We start from the raw sequence: 26,368 nt of genomic DNA, 5'->3' as shown, positions 1-26,368 counted from the left end.
GCCACCCTACACTACTGTCCTCTTGGTTTAAGGGATGATGATTATAATCCCTTACCATGTTATTTCAAGATGTGATTGAAGTGGCCGAGCGATTTTCCGATCGATAATCGATGTATGATCCGTAGGACTGACCTCGAAAATACGGAAAAAATTTTGCCGAGAATTTTAGAGGTATCCCCATTGCTCCTCAAAATGTAAGAGTGACCTCCCTTAAATGTGAATCTCAAAATTGCGTATATTATGCTTAAAACCGTGTCTTTAATTATGCACAATGCGCTCAGTGCATGGAATGTCATTGCTTTGAAGCGTTAAGACTGAAACTAAAGTTTTATTTTTCACTTTCGCTACGAGTAACAGTTTACACCCATCATTCAGCCAGTCATTACTCGAACATTGTATGTCAGGTATATATGCCAGAGAGATGATATGTAATATTTTTTATCGGACTAGTTTTCTCGTCTACAATAAGAAATAAGGAATTTTCATGTTTTAAAATTGATGATATTCATTTGGGAAGGTATTTGTAAGTGTCTGGGTCAATGCTTTGTTACACACACGCGTGACCAAACGTACATCCTTGTCACCTGCACTAATCCTGCTTTTATCTAAATGTTGCTGTCAGATTGGGATAAGCAAAGAAATTAAAAATTGTGTGAGCTGAATGGCTGTAATTGAATTATATGCATGGTTTTTAATAACTTCAGAGTGATCCCTCATTTGGCTGAGTTAAACACTGTATCATTCATGCAGTCAGCAAGTTATGACCTAGTCCTACAACGTAAGATAGACCAGCACTTGCTGGTCTAAACGTAAGACACATCACCCGATAGTCTTTTTTTCTTGGGGGTGAGAGCACTAAAACAAAAACAACAATATGCTACGTCTTGCATTGTAGGACTAATTGTGACCTAATTTTGCAATACTAACCCAATTATATGCTTATATAATGTTGTGAATATATTGTTGGTCTTTTCTTTCAAAATTTCAGTAAGCACAGGTATTGGGACTTGAATTTTCTGTCAAAATTGTTGTGTTATGCTTATATTTGTAAACAGTATCATTCACTGCATAAAATGAAGCCATCCTTATAATGGAAATAGCTCTTAATGTAATAATAAATTAGCCTTTTGAAAGATTTGTATGATATAATGAACCAGTTTTTGTTGTTGTCTTCCAAGTGAGAACCTAACTATGGTGATAATAACTAAACCAATTGTACAGGATATTTGAAGGAAAATTAAACTGAATTGATATAATCAATGTACGTGCACATGTATTATTTCATAAGTAGATTTCCTTTAGGATGAATATCATGACAATATGCAATCATGACAATATGTAATCATGACAATATGCAATCATGACAATATGTAATCATGACAATATGCAATCATGACAATATGCAATCATGACAATGTGTAATTATGACAATATGCAATCATGACAATATGCAATCATAAAAATATGGTCCATAAAATTTGTGATGACATAGAGGATAAATTAAGAACGACAAGGTTTTCACCTCAACTGAATGAGGTTTCTTTTTTATATTACCGGATGAAGAAAAAAAACTGTTCCTCTAAGCCACTGAAGATGAATATTTGCTAAGGAGTCAGAAGTTTTACTCTTGGAAAAAGCTAAGATAAAGTGAAAATGCATAAGACCAGATCATTTTCTGGCTTAGTGGTTAGAGCATCCATCTTGGAAGTGGGAGGTTGTGGGTTCGATCCCCGGCCGAATCATACCAACGACAAATAATGGTACTAACAGCTGCCTCACTTGGTGCTCAGCATTAAGAGGAAATTGTTAGCACTGGTCGGCCTGGTGTCAAGATAATTTGACTAGGTGGGACATCATGCTACATGTCTGCGGCATGATGCCCCAATGCTGGACATCACTATAAACTGCCAAACAACAGCAGACATTGTAGGGATATGACTGAAAAATTGTTAAAGCTACATTAAAAATCCTAATCACACACGTAACGCACAGGTATGACTACATAACACAGAAACAAATTGGTATGACCATATAATACATAAGCAACTTGGTATGATCATAGTAACAACTTAGTATGACCATAGAGCACACGCTTTTTCTGGGTTTTATGTCTAGTAAATCAATTCAAACTGCAAACTACAGACTCTGATCTGCCACTGCATAATGTGCCTGCAGATTAGAGTCTGTGTTGATTGCTTTACTGATTACTCCTAACAAACTGTACAGAACTGCTGGCACATAATGCAGTGGCAGATCAGAGTCTTGTTTTGACTCAAGACTGGGTATACATGTATATGGTAAAATATAGTTATGGTTGGGTAAAAATTTAATGTGTGAAATTGTTGATTAAAATATGAATAAAAAATGTATTACTCAAATCCACAGAAAGTTTAAAGTTTCATCATCATCTTCACGGTTACATTGTTGTGTCTGTCATCTCAAATATTATTATTATTATTATTATTATTGTTGACTTAATGTTGTAATTTTATCAAATTAATACTTCACTTGGCATTCCATTTAGTAATGAATTCTTGGTAGAACACTTGCATTAAATGCCTGTGTACTTCACTGGATCCCTGAGGACACCTAGAAGTGATTAAGTCGGTATTGTTTATTGTTTCATTCTATACTTAAATCTAGTCACACATACATTAAAAAATTTCAAGATTAAAACAAATATTCTGCATAACACCATGTTTCAAGATTATGTTTCATTGATCAGCAGTGTTAGGTATATTTAATTTATATTGTATTCATGACCTTTGTTATCAAGGGTAAAGTTCTGGCCTACCTGACTGTTATCATTTTTGGGGGGAAAGATGTTTATAAAAAATTGAGTTCAAGACCTTGCTTTGATTACTACCTTACATTGTTCTGGAAGTGAACTTGATGACAATATTTTATGAAATTTTCCATTGAAAATTATACACATCTTGGGCATTTTGTTGTATCAATGGTCAGGTGACAGTCTGTATATAATGGACTTGGTAAAGAATTATTAATTCCTGTTTTAATATCAGTCAGTTGACTCATTTTTAGTTGTGTTCAGAGAAATTATTTATTTAAATTATTCATTGGAATTGCAAAGTGCTCACTGGCATTTTGTACTAAAACACCATTTTGGGATTATTGAGGACTCATTCAAAGACATTCTGGATTGTATCATTGTGGTACAGGTGACACTCGATTTGTGCTATTGACGCATTCCATAGGTTTTGGCATGAATTGAAACGGGTCTAAATCAAAAGTAATTTAAATGCACATCTGTGATCTGCATTCAAGTCACAGCATCTAGGATAATAGCACAGATTGAATAGTATTTCTTCATTATAAATGGCATTGAAATGAAAATGCATAAATTGAATTGGCATAAATCAAGCATCACCTGTACATCAAGACTATTGGTTCATCAATTCATTCAAGACTGTTGGTACCTCAGCACATTCAAGACTATTTGCATTCACTCTGAATATTCTATACTTTTGGACTTTTTTTAGAATATTTAGGATTTAATTTACAATGCTGTAAGTTCCTATTAAATTTTCACTTTAAATTCTAAGTTAATAAATTGATTGTTGAATTGTACAAAATTTGTTTGCTTCTTTCTGTTTTATAGCTTAAGGCGATTTAGTTGTAACGCAGGGAGATGGTTATAACTTACAGATTTAAAGTGTGTTCTGTCACTTATTCAAATTCTACTTCCTTTAAACCAATTTCATTCAGTTTTTTTAATCCCTTACTGAACCCCACATTATACAATCATTAAATGTGTGCAGGTCATTGAATATTAGGAATTAGCTTGATGTATACAGTAAAATAAAACTGTCTGGAGCTGAGTCGTTTCGAGATTGTCATTGAGAAATATATAAACTGAAAGGTTATTCATTATTTATTGAAGAATGATGGACATTTTCTATGCTGTAGTCAATGCTCTTTGCATGTTTATAGTCATGTGATTTGGTGTCATAATTTCACTCCCAAAATCAATTATAATTATGTAGCCTTCCTGATGGAAATCCTCATTTTGAGGCATGCACACTGTTGACCTGGATAGTCTTAGAATTGGAAATATCTGACTCTAGTCAGTTTTTTTACATTTAACAGGAATATTGGTAGTGCCTCATTAAATAATGACAGTAATGTTAATTGGCACCAGCATTATAAATGAAAGTCCTTTGAATTCCTTTATTTTTAATTTCTTGGAATGGCAATATGTATGTATGCACTAGTAATTTGGATTTTATTAAAATTGTCCTGAAGGTCAGCAATACACAACCATATGGACATTTTTGAGATTTTTAAAACAATGTGAAACAACTTTGTGGCAAGTTTGGGGTGGTAGATGTGTCTAATCTTGCAAATTATTTTTTCTTCTTGTAGATTCAAAATGTTGCTGAAATCCAACATTTGCAAGTTCCTGTCCAGAGGGTCATATGTCTCTTGGAGGAAGAGAAAGATCATTGTGTTGCTTTTCTTCTTGCTCATATTGCTTTTTATCTTAAACATAAGGCTTCTTGATAACCTTGATGGACCAACGTGTCTTTTAAATGACTCACAATTGGCATTTGGTATAAAATGCTACCAGTCCAACTCATCACATCCTTTGTTTCATACTTTTAGAATGAAGCGTGTGATCCATGATTTATTTGACACAAAAAAAAAGATTGTTAGTCAAATTAGAAGTCAGGAACTTGTTTGCAACCGACCAAACTTTGACCTCAAGCATGACACTGTAAAATATGCATTTAAAAAAATGGGCAAACTGAATTGCAGCAGTGAAAGGTTGTTTTATCTTACACAAGTTGGAGTTCTGAAATTAAACAAAACTGTTCTGAAAAAGAGAAAACTGAAGAAGTGTAAATATGTTGGAATTGAAAGAGTAAATGACGATCATCCAACTTACACAGAAACTTTGACAAAAACAGAAGAGCCTTTTGATCTTAAAATTGAGCATGACTTCATTAGAGTACAGTGTTTTCTGAATACAGATGAGGAGAAGAAGGATGAAGAAAATTCACAACAGACTGATGATGAAACATCACATGTTCATGAAATTCAAGATGGTAGAATCTTTTTTAAAAATAATGGAAAACCAAAATTGCATGCTGATAGTGTACAAAAGATCAAGGACGGAAATTTCAAAGATTCATTAAATAATGCAACGAATGATACCCATACAGATGTTCAGTTCATTCTAAGGGAGGAAATGAAGAGACTGAAACAAAAAGACAAATTTATTAATGATAAATTTATGAATCAAGCACAGAGGGTAATTGGTGATGTACATGTATCGTTTCTTAATAATTCCCAGGATGAAAATGTGCCTGTGCTAAGTGATGAGAAAGAAGATGAAGAGTACAATAAAGAAATTACCCAAAATGATGACTATTACCATTGGAATATGGATATGTCCGATACTCTTGCAGATTTTGATCAATTTTTTGTGCAAGTTTCCCCTAAAGAAGATATATTGAAAGAATCTGCATCCAGGGTCATGGGGTTAAATGTCCTTATCTTTGGACTGGATTCTATGTCTCATTTGGCATGGCAAAGAAAACTGCCCAAGACATACTCGTATTTGAAGGACAGTCTGGGTTCTGTAATTCTTAATGGTTATAATATAGTTGGAGATGCCACTACAGCAGCCCTCATTCCAATGTTAACAGGTACGTTTTTGAGGAGCACAGCTTGGATGTATTTTCTCATGTCTAGTATACTTCCTTTTGTGAACATCTTAGACCTGCATCTGCCAGAGCATTATCTTATGGTAGTAGACCTGCATCTGCCAGAGCATTATCTTATGGTAGTAGAACTGGGTCTGTGCTGTTTGAATTCGGATATTAATTAGTACAGTATGCATTACCTTTTTTAACAGACAAGAAATACTTTGTTTTAGAAGAACACTGAGTTGAGGTATCTACTTCATTATATAAATACTATTGCTCCAGAATTGTCATACGTATGAGGTATCTACTTCATTATGTAAATACTATTGCTCCAGAATTGTCATACGTACTTGTTTGTAAGTCGAGTCCAACTGTAAACAACTCAGACCATGATCTGCTAGCACATTATGTGACTGTCGTCTGAGTAAGCGCAGTTTGCAGTTGACCTATAAGTGAGTACATATATACAGTATACAAAATGTTACCTCATTGTAAACATAATTATATTTTGGAATAAATATTTCTTTTAAAGTAATTGTTTCCATTCTTATCCCCAAAAAAGTAAAATGTGATATGTAGAAGCATCAATTTTGCATCCATTGTTACTTTGTACTATTTTGACATTGAACTTTAACCTATGAATGACTTGCTACAGACATTGGAAAATTATATCGTGGTGACTTGCCACATCTTCAAAAGAAGTATCTATTGTCCAAGATAGACTGCTCTGGTGGCCTAAGTGGCTAGAGTGTCCACCTTGGATGGGGGAAAGTTGCAGGTTCGAACCCCAGTGAGTCATGCCAAAGACTTACAAGAATGAAATGGTACAAGCAGCTGCCTTGCTTGGTGCAAAGCATTAAGAGGTTAGTGCTAGGACTGGTCAGCCTGTTGTCAGGATAATGTGACTGGGTGGGACAAGATGCTACATGTCTGCAGCATGATCCTGTGGTGCTTGACGTCAGTATAAACTGCCTCAATGCAGGCATCATAACAATGTGACTGATTTTTTTAAAAAAAAGATACATTAAAAATCCAAATTACACACACACACATTAAAGATTAAGGGAGACACATTTTCTTTTAAATAAGTCTCTAAATTTGCTTATTGGTCACCAATATCCCATAATTACTACTATAACAATAAAATATCTGGGATATAATTTATGGTTAGATACATATACATAAAATAATAGATGGCAATATGACTCCTCTAGTTTTAGGTCGGTATACAAATTTTCAGCATCCGCATCAAGTTAAACTAAACTAATTGAAACAAAAAAATTTCAAGCTTTTATTCCTGTAGAAATAGTTGTGTAAAGTTTTGTAACTTCAGTGGTTTTTTGTTTTGTTTGTTTGTCTTGTCTGTTTTGTATTTGCCTTCAAAAAAGACTCATTTACAGTTTAAAGCACTCAGGCTAGTTAGATACTAGTTTTGTACTGTTCGATGTCAGTTTATTGCATTTATCTTAATCATTCCCTGACACACGTGATCCCATGCTGCATCCAGTGCACTTAAGAGGACTTTTAATTATCTTGTGATTTGGATTTTTAACGTAGCTTTAACAATTTTTCAGTCATATCACTACAATGTCTGCAGTGTGGCAGTTTATAGTGATGTCTAACACTGGGAGGGCATCATGCCGCAGACATGTAGCATGATGTCACACCCAGTCACATTATCCTGACACCAGGCCGACCAGCCCTAATGCTAACCTCTTACTGCTGAGCGCCAAGCGAGGCATCTGTTAGTACCATTTTTGTAAGTCTTTGGTATGACTCAGTCGGGGATCGAACCCACAACCTCCCGCATCCAAGGTGGACGCACTAACCACTAGGCCACCGGAGCGGTCCCCATATGATTTGTATTATATATATATAGAGAGAGAGATAGATAGACAGACATATGAACACATTGATTGTGGTAAAATTTGTAAAAATGCAATTGTTTTATTTTCAGAGCATTGATTTTACCAATTTAGCAATTGATTTGAATTATTTTGCTGTTTCTAAATTGATTTTTGTATAAAAAATTTGATAGTTCAGTGTTTGAGACATCCATTCTTCTCATAGAGATTGGAATTACATAAATTTGACAGTTCATTGCTTGAGATAGCCATTTTTCTCATCGAGATTGGAATTACATAAATTTGATAGTTCAATGCTTGATATATCCATTCTTCTCATTGAGATTGAAATTACATAAATTTGATAGTTCAATGCTTGAGATATCCATTCTTCTCATCGAGATTGGAATTACATAAATTTGATAGTTCATTGCTTGAGATAACCATTCTTCTCATTGAGATGGGAATTACATAAATTTGATAGTTCAGTGCTTGAGATAGCCATTCTTCTCATCGAGATTGGAATTACATAAATTTGATAGTTCAATGCTTGAGATATCCATTCTTCTCATTGAGATTGGAATTACATAAATTTGATAGTTCAATGCTTGAGATATCCATTCTTCTCATTGAGATTGGAATTACATAAATTTGATAGTTCAATGCTTGAGATATCCATTCTTCTCATCGAGATTAGAATTACATAAATTTGATAGTTCATTGCTTGAGATAACCATTCTTCTCATTGAGATGGGAATTACATAAATTTGATAGTTCAGTGCTTGAGATAGCCATTCTTCTCATCAAGATTGGAATTACATAAATTTGATAGTTCAGTGCTTGAGATAGCCATTCTTCTCATCGAGATTGGAATTACATAAATTTGATAGTTCAATGCTTGAGATATCCATTCTTCTCATTGAGATTGGAATTACATAAATTTGATAGTTCAGTGTTTGAGATATCCATTCTTCTCATTGAGATTGGAATTACATAAATTTGATAGTTCAATGCTTGAGATAGCCATTCTTCTCATTGAGATTGGAATTATATAAATTTGATAGTTCAATGCTTGAGATATCCATTCTTCTCATCGAGATTGGAATTACATAAATTTGATAGTTCAATGCTTGAGATATCCATTTTTCTCATTGAGAATGTAATTACATAAATTTGATAGTTCAATGCTTGAGATATCCATTCTTCTCATTGAGATTGGAATTACATAAATTTGATAGTTCAGTGTATGAGATATCCATTCTTCTCATTGAGATTGGAATTACATAAATTTGATAGTTCAGTGCTTGAGATAGCCATTCTTCTCATCGAGATTGGAATTACATAAATTTGATAGTTCAGTGTTTGAGATATCCATTCTTCTCATTGAGATTGGAATTACATAAATTTGATAGTTCAGTGTTTGAGATATCCATTCTTCTCATTGAGATTGGAATTACATAAATTTGATAGTTCAGTGCTTGAGATAGCCATTCTTCTCATCGAGATTGGAATTACATAAATTTGATAGTTCAATGCTTGAGATAGCCATTCTTCTCATCAAGATTGGAATTACATAAATTTGATAGTTCAATGCTTGAGATATCCATTCTTCTCATTGAGATTGGAATTACATAAATTTGATAGTTCAATGCTTGAGGTAGCCATTCTTCTCATTGAGATTGGAATTACATAAATTTGATAGTTCAGTGCTTGAGATATCCATTCTTCTCATCGAGAATGGAATTACATAAATTTGATAGTTCAGTGCTTGAGATATCCATTCTTCTCATCGAGAATGGAATTACATAAATTTGATAGTTCAGTGCTTGAGATATCCATTCTTCTCATCGAGATTGGAATTACATAAATTTGATAGTTCAGTGCTTGAGATATCCATTCTTCTCATTGAGATGGGAATTACATAAATTTGATAGTTCATTGCTTGAGATAACCATTCTTCTCATTGAGATGGGAATTACATAAATTTGATAGTTCAGTGCTTGAGATAGCCATTCTTCTCATCGAGATTGGAATTACATAAATTTGATAGTTCAATGCTTGAGATATCCATTCTTCTCATTGAGATTGGAATTACATAAATTTGATAGTTCAATGCTTGAGATATCCATTCTTCTCATTGAGATTGGAATTACATAAATTTGATAGTTCAATGCTTGAGATATCCATTCTTCTCATCGAGATTAGAATTACATAAATTTGATAGTTCATTGCTTGAGATAACCATTCTTCTCATTGAGATGGGAATTACATAAATTTGATAGTTCAGTGCTTGAGATAGCCATTCTTCTCATCAAGATTGGAATTACATAAATTTGATAGTTCAGTGCTTGAGATAGCCATTCTTCTCATCGAGATTGGAATTACATAAATTTGATAGTTCAATGCTTGAGATATCCATTCTTCTCATTGAGATTGGAATTACATAAATTTGATAGTTCAGTGTTTGAGATATCCATTCTTCTCATTGAGATTGGAATTACATAAATTTGATAGTTCAATGCTTGAGATAGCCATTCTTCTCATTGAGATTGGAATTATATAAATTTGATAGTTCAATGCTTGAGATATCCATTCTTCTCATCGAGATTGGAATTACATAAATTTGATAGTTCAATGCTTGAGATATCCATTTTTCTCATTGAGAATGTAATTACATAAATTTGATAGTTCAATGCTTGAGATATCCATTCTTCTCATTGAGATTGGAATTACATAAATTTGATAGTTCAGTGTATGAGATATCCATTCTTCTCATTGAGATTGGAATTACATAAATTTGATAGTTCAGTGCTTGAGATAGCCATTCTTCTCATCGAGATTGGAATTACATAAATTTGATAGTTCAGTGTTTGAGATATCCATTCTTCTCATTGAGATTGGAATTACATAAATTTGATAGTTCAGTGTTTGAGATATCCATTCTTCTCATTGAGATTGGAATTACATAAATTTGATAGTTCAGTGCTTGAGATAGCCATTCTTCTCATCGAGATTGGAATTACATAAATTTGATAGTTCAATGCTTGAGATAGCCATTCTTCTCATTGAGATTGGAATTACATAAATTTGATAGTTCAGAGCTTGAGATAGCCATTCTTCTCATCAAGATTGGAATTACATAAATTTGATAGTTCAATGCTTGAGATATCCATTCTTCTCATTGAGATTGGAATTACATAAATTTGATAGTTCAATGCTTGAGGTAGCCATTCTTCTCATTGAGATTGGAATTACATAAATTTGATAGTTCAGTGCTTGAGATATCCATTCTTCTCATCGAGAATGGAATTACATAAATTTGATAGTTCAGTGCTTGAGATATCCATTCTTCTCATCGAGAATGGAATTACATAAATTTGATAGTTCAGTGCTTGAGATATCCATTCTTCTCATCGAGATTGGAATTACATAAATTTGATAGTTCAGTGCTTGAGATATCCATTCTTCTCATCGAGAATGGAATTACATAAATTTGATAGTTCAATGCTTGAGATATCCATTCTTCTCATTGAGATTGGAATTACATAAATTTGATAGTTCAGTGTTTGAGATATCCATTCTTCTCATTGAGATTGGAATTACATAAATTTGATAGTTCAGTGCTTGAGATATCCATTCTTCTCATTGAGATTGGAATTACATAAATTTGATAGTTCAGTGTTTGAGATATCCATTCTTCTCATTGAGATTGGAATTACATAAATTTGATAGTTCAGTGTTTGAGATATCCATTCTTCTCATTGAGATTGGAATTACATAAATTTGATAGTTCAATGCTTGAGATAGCCATTCTTCTCATTGAGATTGGAATTACATAAATTTGATAGTTCAGTGCTTGAGATATCCATTCTTCTTATCGAGATTGGAATTAGTTCAGTGTTTGAGATATCCATTCTTCTCATTGAGATTGGAATTACATAAATTTGATAGTTCAGTGCTTGAGATATCTATTCTTCTCATTGAGATTGGAATTACATAAATTTGATGTATTATTAGGTGCATTATGCTGGAGCAGATCAAGATTTTTGTAGTTTTACTTTTAGTTCTTAAGAGATTCTGCTTAAGTATCTTGTTAAAATACATTACAAACTGCTGAATATATTTTATTTTACATTTGTGATAGGTAGAACAGAGACTGAATTGCCGGATGTTCGGAAGAAGGCCATGGGGTCTGGCCCAGTGGATCAATACCCTCTTATTTGGAAAGATTTCAGACACCATGGATATGCAACCATGTTTGCAGAAGATGAGCCATCTATTGGAGCTTTTAATCTGAGACTAAATGGTTTTGAAAATCAGCCTACTGATCACTACATGCGGCAGTTTTGGCAGGCTTTGTGGGATTCTGAGATACGACATGAAAGTCAACGCTACTGCACAGGACCTGATCCACATCACAGGTTTTTACTGCAGTACGCTCAAGACTTTTTTCTTAAATACCAAAATATTCCTAAATTTGCTTTTGTATTTGGTAGTGAGCTAACACACTGGGATAACAACCCTGGCGAATTTATGGATGAAGATTTCAGAGATTTTCTGCACCGCATGAAAATATTGGGTCTTCTTGGCAATACAGTGCTGATTGTGATGGCTGATCATGGTGCACGATACAGTAGAGTACGTAAAACTGTACAAGGCAAAATGGAGGAGCGACTCCCTTTCATGTCCCTTCTTTTCCCAGACTGGTTCAAGAAAAAATATCCAAAACAGATAGAGAATCTCATTCAGAATTCCAACAGACTGGCAACACCGTTTGACATTCATGAAACATTGCTAGATATACTTTATCTTGGGAGAGAAAAGAGTTTTAACAGAAAGAACAAGCGTGGTATAAGCCTGTTAAAAGAGATTCCTGAAAACCGTACATGTGCCAGTGCTCATATAGACATCCATTGGTGTACATGCCTACAGCAGATTGAGCTACAGACAACAGATACATATGTATTGCAGTCGGCTAATAAATTAATCTGGCTTATCAACAAGCTTCTAATACCAGTACACAAGTTTTGTGCCACACTCAGTATTAAGAAGATAATACAAGCCTACATCCTTGTTCCAAATGAGAAGGTAAAAGTAGTTAATTGTCTTATCTGTGAAACACAGTAAAGACTTTTGCATCACTTGTGTGACACCAGTTTTGTTGGTGGTGGTGATGGTATTATTCTTGTCTTTGGCATAAAAGATTAGTTTTATCATTGGACTCCATTTCCTTCATTTATTTCTTCCTTTTAAATAGAAAGTGATGACATTGCATTCATCAAGTAGAACTTGCCGCTTGTAAAAGTAGGTCACAATAAGATATTTGTCGGGATACCATTATGGCCTGGGTTAGGGATCCTGTAGGCAGGTGTAGAATAACACTAAGGTCAAGGTTAGGGTCACACTGTAAGTTCAGGGCTAGGGTCACACTATGGTCAGTTGTTGTTGTTGTTGTTGTTGTTGTTGTGGGGTTTAACACCATTTTTCAGCACACAATAGGCTATACATGGCAGCCAGTATTAATGGTAGAGAAGAACCTGGAAAGAACCACCGACCCACGAAAAGCTACTGGCAAGCTTTCTCACATACCCACATTGGCTGAATCCAAGACTCAAACTGGTGCAGACAGAGGTGAGGTGGCAGTGAGCTGTAATGGAGAGTGCTTTAGACCACTCGGCCACTCGGGGCTCCCACTATGGTCAGAGTTAGAGTCACAATGTAAGGTCAGGATTAGGGTCACATTGTATGGTCAGGCTTAGGGTCACACTGTAGTCCAGGTTAGAGTCAGTGTAAAGTCAGGGTTAAGGTCACACTGTAAAGTCAGGGCTTGGGTCATATTGTAAGGTCAGGGTTAAGGTCACACTGTACAGAGTCAGAATTAGGATTACACTAAGGTTGGGGTTTGGGTCATTGTAAAGTCATGGTTAGGATTTACTTGGAGGCAGGTGTCAAGAATTCATTTTAGCATATGATTTTGGTCCATTATAATAGAATATTCATAAACTTGTTTGCATTATTTGGCCAGTTCTCTACTGGATACTCAGACCACCATATGCTTGATAAACAACATTTATATATAAGGAAAACTTTTAATAAAAAGAACAGAAGAATTAATTGTAAACAAACTCCTAGTAAGTCTAGAATGTTTTATTCCTATGAAGAGAAACATGTCAAAGTGAATGTGTGATAAAATCCAAGAGGTGACCAGAGAGCTTGTAGTTTTACTGTTTGACATGGGACAATTATGAATTGTCTGAAATAATTTGCTTCCAGTGATATGTATTTCCTATTTCAAAAATATTTTCATCAACGACAGTGAAATACATGTATATATTTTTCAGTTTACCTTGCTACCTCTGATAATAATTTTGGTCAAGATTTTAAGAGTAAATTTTATGTGTATCATTCAGAGTTAGATGCAGGGCAGTATGCTATAATTTGTTTGCTGTATTTTACAGGTCTTGTCACTCGTTTCATATATACTGACATTAAATTCAGTGATTAATCAACATTACAAGTAGGATCTGATCAGGTAGTGAGGGAAGGAGGAAGCCATACTTTCTACTATTGTACACAAAAAATTATATTTGCTGCCGATTTATTTTACAGTGTAGTTATTTGAGAAGTTTTCAAATGACATTACTGCTTCTATTTCACTTCAAAGCATTTATAATTACTGACAAGTCTTTAAATTGTTAAAATATTACCTTATAATTGTGTTATATATTGAGAAAAATTCTATACTTGTCTATATTTTTTAAAGAAAATGTGTTAGTCTTGTATTTTCCATTTTTAAAAATGCAGATATTTATATTTATTTTTGATCTAAAATCTGACAGTTGTCCAGTATACAGAAAAATAGACCCAATTTTGAAAACCAAGAGTTCAGGACCAGAAACTGGAATTTCTGAATACAGGAACTCCTACTAGAGTAAGCCCTGATGACAGCAAAGTTTGGATTGACCATAGTAAAAATCTGACCCCTTGTAATATGTGGTCTCTTAAAAAAAAAAAAATCGTACAGCATGCAGCAAGGCATTATAACTTGGTGTTCAGTAGAACCTCTCATTATTTTTTAATTTGCCTGCAATAAATTAGAGGTGGGGAGGAATATAGAAGTTCATATTTCTGGAGGCTTGCATGATCTTTTAATCAATAACTTTGTAGGAGGTAGGTGTGCATGTCAGCACAATATTTAAACTAGTTAAAAGTTTAAGTTCAAAAAATGCAAGTTGGACTTGGCTTGTATGTTTAATTGAGAAACAAAAGGATTCTTTATAATACATGCATCAAAAGGTCAAAGATCAGAATGTTGCAAGATATTGAAATGGTAGTGTACTCACTCTGTGCACTTGCAGTACCAAATTCGTCCTTTCTTTTCAAAACCTACATCGTTATAAGAATTAATTAGTTACCTAGGTTAATATATACGGTAATTATTTCTTTAGATTTTGTTGTTTCATGCACCTCAAGCTTCAGTTCTAATTGCAAATAGTGGGATGGTGAAGACCACTTGATATATTTGTACAGTAAATTGAAACTATATTATGCACTGATCTGTGATGGGGGAATCACACCCTTGGGATCAGAATGTAGGCTAGTGGGATTTCCCTGTCTCAGATCAACATATAGGATCGATTATTTTTTTCTTATTTTCTCGCAAGGTAACGGTGTTGGAAACAAAAAGATGGTGTATCATCAGTATACAAAATACCATATGTATTTGCTTATAATTCAAGTCCAACTGCAACCAACATAGACCATGATCTGCCATTGCACGTGAAAACAGGTCAGAGTCTGTGTTGTTTGTTCTGATTGCTCGCTAACAAAAAGCACAGACCCAGATCTGCTATTGCCTTATTCAGTCAGATCTGGTTTTATGTAGTTTGTAACTGTACTTGACTTATAAGCAAGTATATACAGTAGCTTTTGAAATTAAGAGTAATTTCTGAAGTTTAAATGTTGTTGGAAAGATCATAAATGAAGACTTGGTCGTAAACTTATGTTATAGTTTGTAGGCTTGCAGAATTCATTCTTTCAAATCTAAAACCACAAGAAACAAAGCAACACTATTGACATCATCAGCATAATGTTGTCATCTACAGCAGAGGTGGGCAAATTTCCAGTGTAAGTGCCACATACACAAATTTACACCTTGTCACGAGCCGCATAGTTCATTAAGTAAAATAATTAATATTTGAAATAGGAAAAACAAAAGGTTTTTCTAAATAACATCTAATTAATTTTCAGTTGTTAATATGTTGTTAATATTTGAAAACTTAAACTGAAACTTCAAAAGAAGCACATTTATTTGATAAACAGAGTAATATAAACAGAGTGCGAATGATGACTTGTTCCTAGGCCACATGAAAACCCTTGGCAGGCTGCATGTGGCCCGTGGGCCGTAGTTTGCCCACCCCTGATCTACAGTGTCATTAGGTACGCTCTTGTGGGACAGGCATATCCAGTGTGACTTTGTGGACTGTGTGACACATATATAGAGATGAAATAATTCTTTTTACCTCTAAATAGTTTCCAGCATCTTCAGTGTTTAAAGTGAGTCAAAACAAGCCAGGCATGAAACCAGTCTGGTAGGTAGGAAAAAATAGGTTTTGCATCATACATTGGTAAGCTGTGTGAGATAGAAATTAGATAATTGTTTTTACTCAACCATGTATTTTCATTAGTCAGAGTGCATCAATAAAGAAAAAACCTGGTATGACTTTATGTTATGGATGATGTTATTTGGTTATGAAGTAGTTCAATATTTTCCAACTATCATATACAATGATATGAATATAATGTGAAAAAGAGATTGTTTGGGTTATTGTTGTGGTAAATTTGTTGCATGGTTTGTTAGTGATCTCATATGGAATGATAACAAGTCTGTTGAAAACTTGCCTGAGTTTGTTACATGTGTCTCACCTGCTAAGATTAGTACAGACTTGATATCATTCAGCCACAGTACCGCTCCGGTGGCCTAGTGGTTAGAGTGTCCACCTTGGATGCGGGAGGATGTGAGTTCGACCTCCAGCTGAGTCGTACCAAAGACATAAAAATGGTACTAACAGCTGCCTCACTTGGTGCTCAGCAGTCAGAGGTTAGTGTTAGGACTGATCAGCCTGGTGTCAGGATAATGTGACGGTGGGACATTATGCCTCAGTGCTAGACATCACTATAAACTATCACACTGTGGACATCGTAGTGATATGACTGAAGCTTTGTTAAAATTGCAAATCACACACACACACACATATCATTCAGCATTCGTCACACATCAACTGTGTAAATAATTATAAAACTGACAAGAAAGCTATATATTTTGAAGATCAAGATAATAGGGAATTACCAATATTATTCCAAGTTGAACTGATAAATAAAGGTAATGTTTTTGTTTTCTTGGTGGTCAGGTTCTGAGATTTACCAAGACTGAGGATGAGGACAACCGAGTTGCCAACTTCAGTCGGGACATAAACCTGGATGTGGCTCATCTTCAGCTGACTGTGGAGACAGCCCCAAACAATGGTCTGTATGAAGCCACAGTACAAGTTAATATGACCAAAGGACTCTACAGCATTACAGGGGACATCAGTCGGATTAATATGTATGGGGATCAGCCAGCTTGCATTCAGGACACTTATCCAGACCTCAGGAAGTACTGTTATTGTCTTAAGGGACAAGAAAAAAAGGAGAAATTTTAGTTATTCCTGTTGTACTGTTATGGTCAGTCCATTCTTCATTTTGGCAAAAAATTGTAGTATTACAAGTATTACCATGGGCTTTTCAGCAGAAAAAGACAGTGGTATTGCAAAATTTGAATTTACTTTTTGTTGGTTTTGAAGGCAAGTTCACTTGTTCTTCAGAAACTGAAGACACCCATTTCCCTGTTTGCACACACACACACACACACACACACACACACTCAAACCAGAATCATGATGGGATTAAATCTAGGACAATAAATCATGTTTATATTTATGCTCCTATAATAATATTTATGTATTGTCATCTAAGGCATGGAAATTCAGATGAATATAATCATATTTCTTATCAGTTAACAAACAAATTAGAAATCCAAAAACATAAAATACTATGAATTCATTTATTTTGTGGTTTGTCAAACAAACAAATGTTGAAGTAGGCTAATGACTGCTACTGTATATCCACAGGCTTCAAGCTATACCACTAGATACATGGGGTGGTGGGCAACGTTGCAGGAGGTTCCTGTTTTATTCACAGATGGATCATCATTTGTTGGGTCTCTAAATTTGTTGTTTGTAGCAATTAGAAAAATCCATTAAAATTTGCCCCTGCAAAAAATTCACAGTACCTCCAGAATGTATCTAAAGAATCTATTATGTACCCTTACATATAATGGAAATTCAGTACCTAAATTAAGATATGATATTACTGTCCATTACATTTTCTGTTTCTTTGTCAGGGATAATGGGAAATGCATTTTTCCCATCAAAATTGCACATTAAACGGCTTTCTCTGTCTTTGGTAATTAATTCTTTTAACATATTTTATTGTCACAATAGGATAATTAATATTTTCTCTAGAAGTAGTGTTACTGTTTGGATTGGATGCTCCATCAGTATAAGCATATAACCGTTTTAATGTGTATACATAGTAAAACTTACGCAGATAAGGTCTTAAAGCAGAAAGAAAATGAATGTTGTTTTTGTTGTCGGGTTTAATGCCATTGGTCAGCACAAGATAGGCTATACATGGCGGCCAGTATTAATGGTGGAGGAAGAACCCGGGAAAACCCCGGAAAGAACCACCAACCCATGAGAAGCTACTGGCAAGCTTTCTCACATACCAACATTGGCCAAACCCGCGACTCAAACCCACGCAGACAGAGTTGAGATGGCAGTGATTCGTAATGGTGAGCGCTTTAGACCACTTTGCCACTCAGGGCCCCGAATATGAATGTCAAGATTGGGGGAGGGGGTAAGGTTTGTTCATGTCGCCATTTTAGACTATGGAAGCAGTTTATAGTAGAAGTATGCACTAGATATAGTATAAAACAGTGCCTGTAAAGCTGCTCAAATAGTTATTAGGTAATTTAACTTGAAGTTCCATGTACCAATAATCCTGATATATGTGAAGAAGGAAAAACTTAAAGACACCAAACCATACTGTTATGTATATTTAATTTAATTATATCCGATTTAATGTATATTTTTTTCAATTTAATTGTTTGTCAGTTTTAATTTTTTTATTTTTCATGACATGCTATTGTAAATTTATTCACTAGAGATGATACTTTTTCCAGAAAATAGTTTGACCTTGACTGTTCATTTTATAAACACCAGGTGACGATCTAGATCCTGACCTTGATTCAAAATTAGTTGTTGTTGTGGGGTTTAATGCCATTTTTCAGCACACAATAGGCTATGCATGGCAGCCAGTATTAGTGGTGGAGGAAGAACCTGGGAAAGAACCACCAACCCACAAGAAGCTACTGGCATTCAGAATTAGTAGAACCATGTAAATAAGTTCTATTTTTATTTAAAATGATTGGTTGTTGTCGAGGTCATGATGGGACTACGTGTTTAACCCTTTGCCTCATGCAAACGCCTTTGGACACCTCTACTCCTTTCACATGGAAGCACCTTTAGACACCTCTACTCCATTCGCATGGAAGCGCCTTTAGATGCCTGCTGTAAAGGTCTGCTATTTTTCGCGGGTTTTCGTAGCGACAAATTTGGGGAAAACCCGCTATTAGATACCTAATTTATTGCTGTGAATGATCATAATGATCACATGGTCGCTATTTATGCTTTGGTCAAATTTGCTATTTAAAGTAACTGGGTCGTATTCTCCACTCTCCAAAATGGACGTCGTGGATTTCGTACTTTTCACTATTAGAATCACAACTATGAAAGCTTCGGTAACTTAGGTAAAGGCTCCGATATTGATGTAGGTAGCAATTTTTATAAATTATCAAGTTCAGATGACTTAGTGATGTAGATGCAGACAAAGAACTTGTAAATTTTGAGCTTGAGAAATGGCAGCTATGGTTGGTCATGCAGCTACACTGACTTGATGGTGAACAAGTTCTTTCAAGATTTTAAGTGAAAAATAATTACACAGCTAGATCGATTGGACCTTACATAATAGATGTATACCAAAAATGTAAAATGGTTCAAATTGCTGTTAAATGTAACATACACTACACTGCTTAACCCTTTACCTTATGCAAGCGTCTTTGGACACCTCTACTCCATTCATTCACATGGAAGCGCCTTTTGATGCCTCTACTCTATTCACATGGAATTGCCATTTGACGCCTGCTGTAAACATCAGCCATTTTGAGCTGGATTTCGTAGCGTCACCTTTGGGGAAACCCCCCTTATTAGATACTACATTCATTTCTGCAAATGACAATTACATCAGATCACGTGCTCACTGTTTATGCACTGGTCGATATCTGCTATTTAAAGTAACTTGGTCGTAATCTCCACTCTCCAAAATGGTGGTCGAGGATTTCATTCAGTACTTATGAATTTTTCATGATTAGAATCACAACTATGAAAGATTCAATAACTTAGGTAAAGGCTCTGATATTGATGTAGGAAGCAATTAGTTTTTATAAGTTATCAAATTCAGATGACTTAGTGATGTAGACGCAGACAAAAAACATTTAAATTTCGAGTATGGGAAATGGCAGCTACAGTTAGTCATGCAGCCTCACTGACATGACGGTGAATGAGTTCTCTCAAGATTTTAAAGCACATAAAAAATTCTTCCATGAAAAATAATTTAACAGTTAACAGGCAGACCTATGTGTATGGAGTCAAACAGGTAACAGGTGTTCTATTTATAGTGCACTGCACTGGGTAACTTTGCTACATGTGTATCGGAGGGCTAAACAATTTTCTATTTTTTTTTATTTCTTAGAGTAAAATGATTGGTTTTTGTCAGGGCCACACTGGCAGTACATTTATTTTAACAAGTACCTAATCTCTATTAGCTTCTAGAACATGATTGTGTGACCCCCATTTTACATTTTAGAAGACGATATAACCATTGTTTTGAAGAGTTATTCTCAGTTGAATTTGGGCTGTTACACAATGTTTTTTGTTGTACTGTTTGGAATTATTTCAAATTACTTGGATTGGAGTTATTTTAAATTATTTGGATTCAAAAGGATTAATTCTTTTTTTTCTGGAATATACGTGTGCTCATTTGAAATTGTGGAATAAAGACAGCTTTTATAAAAATGTATTCAGCTATCCCAAACTGGAGTGATAATTCTTGTTTCTTCAAGGAACTGTAGACTTCACTACTACAGATTACAGCATACGTCATTGTCTTCCATCTTAGATTCTTCATCAGGATTCGAACTTGAAATCAGTAGAACATTTTGTTATTAGAACTTCAAAAGTTTTATTTGAGGATTATTTTTGGGTTATATTTGGATTTGATTCTTAAAACCGTAAGTTCATATTTTTTCATTTTTACAGAATTTTTCCACGAAAATAAATTATTATATTTTTTCAAAGCTTGTTGTTTTCACCCTTTCTTGTGTTACTGTTTATTTGAGTCTAAACACGTAACATAATACTGTAACTTCACCACATGAAAAAGGTATTGGATGTTGAATATAAGAGAAAATTATTTTGACTTCTTGGTATTGTGAGAGAGAGTGAGATTCTGGGCAGAGGTTAAAAAAGATTTAAATTACAAATATTAGATTTTTAAAAATGCAGAACTATAAGTTTATTCAACAAAGAAAGCAACAGGTTAACTTAAATATCACAGAACTGGCTTAGAACTGCAAGAACCCAGGTCCTGTCTCCTTAAACTAGAAACTAATCCCAGAATTTTGCAAATTCAATGATTTTAAATTTTCCAATATATTTTTTGTCATGCATTCCAAAGTCTTGTAAATATCTGTGGTCATAAATGACAAGATAGAGGATATTGACTTGAGTCTGTCTTTCATTCTTTTTCATGTCAGATCTAAACAATAATCAGTCTTCTAAATATGTATGATCACAAATGACAAAAGAGAGGATATGGACTTGTGTCTGTCTTTCATACATTTATGTAAAATCTGAAAAAGAATCCAGTGTCTTGTAAATATATATGGTCACATATGACCAGAGAAGAGATGTGGACTTGTGCCTGTCTACCATACCTTGATGTCAGATCTCAACAAAAAGAAAAATATATTGCTGCAGCATCTGTGGAGCAGATATCTGAAATTTCTTTTTACCAAACTTCTTGAATATTTCTCTCCTCATTACATATCAAATATTCATGTGAGCGCAGGCTGTATTTATATTGTATTTCAATTGTATTTATATTGTATTTATATTGGTATTTCTATTTTCCAGATTGTTCTATCATAGTTACTGGTATTACTCATTGCTGACAGATTTAGTAAAATGTTTAGGCCTGTTCTGCTAATTTTTGGTCACAATATTTTCATTAAAGTTAATAATTGCCTTCAAAATGAATTTTCCAAGGTCCTGAATTAATAATCCCACTTCAAATCGAAGTTCCCATGGTCCTGAATTAATATACCACTTAAAATCAAAGTTCCCAAGGTCCTGAATTAATATTCCACTTCAAATTGAAGTTACCAAGGTCCTGAATTAATATTCCACTTCAAATTGAAGTTACCAAAGTCATGATCACTGTTATTGTGCTTCTCAACAATCTGCATCATTGATTCTCACTCTTCATATCTCACAGATTTGAGAAAGCATTGTCTTATCTAAATCACCTTTTCTGTGTAATCCAGAAAGTTAAAATCATCAAAATTAATGGTGATCACTCTGGTGGCCTCACCGGTTAGAGTGAACTCTTCAGATGTAGTAAGGTGCAGGTTCGACCCCGGTTAATCATACCAAAGACTTATAAAATTGGTACTAGCAGCTGCCTTGCTTGGTGCTTGGCATTAAGAGGCAAGTGTTTAGACTGGTCAGTCTGGTTTCAGGATAATGTGACTGGGTGGGACATCATGATACATGTCTGCGGCATGATGTCTAGTGCTAGACATCACTATAAACTGCCACATTTCAGACATTGTAGCAGTAGGACTAAAATTTTTAAAGCTACGTTAAAAATCTAAATCACCCAAAATTAATAGTTGCTCCTATGTCCCCCTTTGAATTACTGGTCCCTAGATCACCTATATTCATGCCTCCAATGCTACATACCAAAGGCAGTTTATAAGTGCAGTCACATGACCTTGGTGACAACAAATGTTGTACATTTGAATGGAGATGAGGTAGTGTGAATTTTGTTGGTTGATAATTTTAGCACTGTTAAATAGTGTGGCACTGATACAAGCAAGTTATTGTGCTGTTAATTGATATAACAATAAAAACCTCTCCAAAATTATTTTGTTCTTTGCAGTATATCAAAAATCAGATTATGATTTTGATGAAATCCTATATGTATTTGCTTTTAAGTCCGTTCATACAGTGCACTGCATATATCAGATCTGGCACTGCATAGTGTGCCAGTAGACCTGGATCCATGCAGATTGTTAGGAGTAATTAGTAGAACAAACAACCTAGACCCATAGCTGCCATTGCATTATGCAGCAACAGGTAAGGGTCTCATTTGTTTGCAACTGGACCAGTCTTGTTTGCAAGCATATATGGCATGTATATCGGCATCATTCAGTACTTTCTCTTCAAAAAATCTTCATGGGAATCACAAAAATGAACGGTGTTGTAAATGAGGAAGCCTTGTACTAAGTTTTGTTCCTACAAAACAGGGCACTGTAGTGCATAGGAATGCACAAACTGGCTATTGAATGTCGGATCACATTATAATTGGTTCTCGTTAATAGCCAATGACTAAGATAAAGTAAATAACGAAAATAGGTAGCAATGAAAAAAGAAAATGTTACCAATATAATGAGCTCTGTGACCATATCTGCATTATGAGACAGCGATATACAGAGAGGCTTTGAAGTGAGGGACAGCTGTGTGCTTTTTAAACACTATATACTTTGTAATATACAAAATATATATTTAATTAGATGCTTTGAACTAAATAATGCTTACTGCATTGCATTACTTCTTGCCTAGTTGTGTACTCTATGGTTGTCCATACCTATAACTATTTTTAACAGTATACTTTTTTCTTTCAATGATAGTGTGTATTTGATTATAATTTTATGATTACCAGGTTCTAATCTCTTTTTCTAAATGATTAGGTTGGTTGATATCCATTCAGTTTTCTGATAGCCACTTTACTAAATGAATAGCTACAATAATCTCTTTTTCTAAATGATTAGGTAGGTTGATATCCATTCAGTTTTCTGATAGCCACTTTACTAAACTAATAGCTACAATAATCTCTTTTTCTAAATGATTAGGTAGATTGATATCCATTCAGTTTTCTGATAGCCACTTTACTAAATGAATAGCTACAATAATGTCTTTTTCTAAATGATTAGGTAGATTGATATCCATTCAGTTTTCTGATAGCCACTTTACTAAATGAATAGCTACAATAATCTCTTTTTCTAAATGATTAGGTAGGTTGATATCCATTCAGTTTTCTGATAGCCACTTTACTAAACTAATAGCTACAAACCTTGGCAACACAGGAACTTGGAGCAGGTAAATGAATTTCAATTCCAGTTAGTAGTAGAGCTTTTAGCATCTTCCCTTGCCAAGGATTGTTCATTTGATTAGTTTCACATCGGCGCTTGATTATTATCAAGCTGAAATGGTGTTTTGCACGAGTGCTCTCTTGCAGATGAAAGAGTCACTGCATCATACGACCAGTTAGAAATTCAATATGGTAATTTCCACTATGTTGACTTGGAATTAAAAGTTGCTAAATATTTAAATTGGAAAAACTAGCGAGGTGTTGTTGTGTATAGAGGCAGTTGTGATAATTCCTGATGATCTCCCAATTTATGTCCAACAAAGGGAACTAATTCAATTAATTACTGCATCGAATCACATATTGCAACACTACATCCCATTTTAAATGGCTAAATATGCTAAGGGTTGATGTGTAACAAAACTGATCAGTGATCTTTGGTCAGAGAACTTGAAGATGGATTTTTAGCAGACAGGGCCTCCACAGTGGAAAAAATTCAGTACAAATTGGCACCATCTTTACAGGTCATTGTGGGTGATTTACTGCCAGGTATAATGGGTATGATTGACACACTGTTATCATTTGTAAACATTTTCATTTATAATTGAATTAGAGAAATCAAGATTTACCTGGGTTTTTTTTAGTGCATTACTGAAAATTAGTGACTTGCAAAATAATATATACAGGAATTTCCACGTTTGCTGTTGTCTACATCAGATCATACTTATAACTGAAATTAAGATTCATTTACTTGCTCCAAGTAACTGTCATGGTTTGTATTTTGTATTTTTTAAAAATTGTTTCAGAATACTGGAAGTGTATGCCAACTTAACCATGTAGAAATAGCCTTTAACATGTTCCAAATTTTACAGTTTAAAAAATGTGTTAATGAACACCATCGCGTATACCCACCCCATATAGGACATCATGTATAAATCCCCATTTTGAAGTTTACCCCTGCAGATCACTACATACATGACAGATGTCAGTAAATGGCAAATTTCTTTAGTCCTTTATAGACATTACACTAAGAAATCCAGATCATACTGTGTATGTTGCAAGGATTACTGTTTGGTGTATTTAGAATGATCGTTTATTGCATAATTTCTTGATGAAGACAGAAGGAAAGAATTATTTTTTTTTACTGCAGAGTAGCTATTACAATACTCTGTAGTATTTTCTTTCATGACATTTATGTTCAAAATGTGTACTGATGTGATGGTCTTTTGATGGAACTTTTTATATTTTACAATTTTGTTTCTTTTTAATAAAATTAGGAGTATTATAGTTTTATTTTTCAAATAAAATGGTCTTTATTTTCACAACTTAAGCCATTTACTTCCATTTCAAGCATTTTTGAGAGATCTTTTTGTTGTAAATTTTTTATGTAAAACATATTTATCATTGAAAGCATTTTCATTTTAGTGTATTTCCTCATCTGTGATTAAATATTACATGTTAGAATACAATATGTATTCTTTTTACATTACTTGCATCATATGGTTGTGTTGTGTGGCATGAAATATACCCATAGACATGTACACAATATGTCTTGTGCATTACCAGTCTCGATTTTGTCAAATAAACTTTGTACTTCATAAAAGTGCCTTTATTATTCTTTCAATGACAATTATGTGTTAAAGTCTGTTAAAAAGGCTGAGCTTCTGTCCTTTTGACACTCTTAATTATTTTGCCTAAACCTATTGATGGAACCTATTTATACATTGGATGAATCAACCAAGGCAAGTCATTCTGGAGCATGCTCACTCTTCCCTTGATTTATGAAGGTTTCATTTTATGGCAATGCTTTAGTCATGTGGGTCGACTTGCAGAAGTCATTAAAAGGTTTTTCTATTTTTGGTAACAGTGGTCATATTTGAACTATGCCATTTTGTACAAAATTAAAATCCTTTAATACCACTGTCAAATTTTGTTGAATGGTGTTGGATAAGTTATTTCAAGGTTCTTCTATTTAGTTCAGTAATTGGCACCCTGGAAACCATGGCAACTATATTTGGTAGCATATCAGCATTATTTTGTACAAACTTCTCAAAATGTCCTGGTTTATGCCAGATGCTGTCCGTCACATATCTGTTTTGAACAACGGTTTGCAAGAGCAAATGGCAGCAAATTATGCATGCCAAACCATAAGATCATTTGGTCTAATGACCAGGTGAGGGAATACATGCAAAACATAAGTCTTATCTATATACACCTTGCATATGAGGCAATTTTTAGTTAAATTACAGTATGAACTTACATAATGTC

The 26,368-nt window shown here is 34.2% G+C and overlaps 1 protein-coding gene across 4 annotated transcripts; it reads left to right on the top strand.

The window, feature by feature from the left end:
- The first annotated feature begins 228 nt into the window (after positions 1-228).
- LOC149800125 (uncharacterized) lies at positions 229-25,703 on the top strand. 4 transcript variants are annotated; one of them, XR_016421329.1, is made up of 5 exons: positions 229-404; positions 4,384-5,669; positions 11,658-12,601; positions 16,924-22,077; positions 22,118-25,703. XR_016421329.1 is itself a non-coding variant. In XM_089959726.1 (4 exons), exons 2-4 carry the CDS (start codon positions 4,391-4,393, stop codon positions 17,212-17,214), a joined length of 2,514 nt encoding a protein of 837 aa, XP_089815852.1. In that variant the 5' UTR covers positions 229-404; positions 4,384-4,390; the 3' UTR covers positions 17,215-25,703. The 4 variants fall into 4 exon arrangements, 1 of the variants encoding a protein (XP_089815852.1); XR_016421331.1 differs by having other exon boundaries at positions 16,924-23,702; positions 24,027-25,703; XR_016421330.1 differs by having other exon boundaries at positions 16,924-23,702; positions 23,784-25,703.
- The last annotated feature ends 665 nt before the right edge of the window (positions 25,704-26,368 follow it).

Source organism: Sinohyriopsis cumingii, chromosome 5, assembly GCF_028554795.1.
Source record: "Sinohyriopsis cumingii isolate HCF-2022 chromosome 5, ASM2855479v2, whole genome shotgun sequence".
Lineage (NCBI taxonomy): Eukaryota > Metazoa > Mollusca > Bivalvia > Unionida > Unionidae > Sinohyriopsis > Sinohyriopsis cumingii.
Note: the sequence above shows the minus strand (reverse complement) of the source record. Positions and strands in the feature narration are given on the sequence as shown.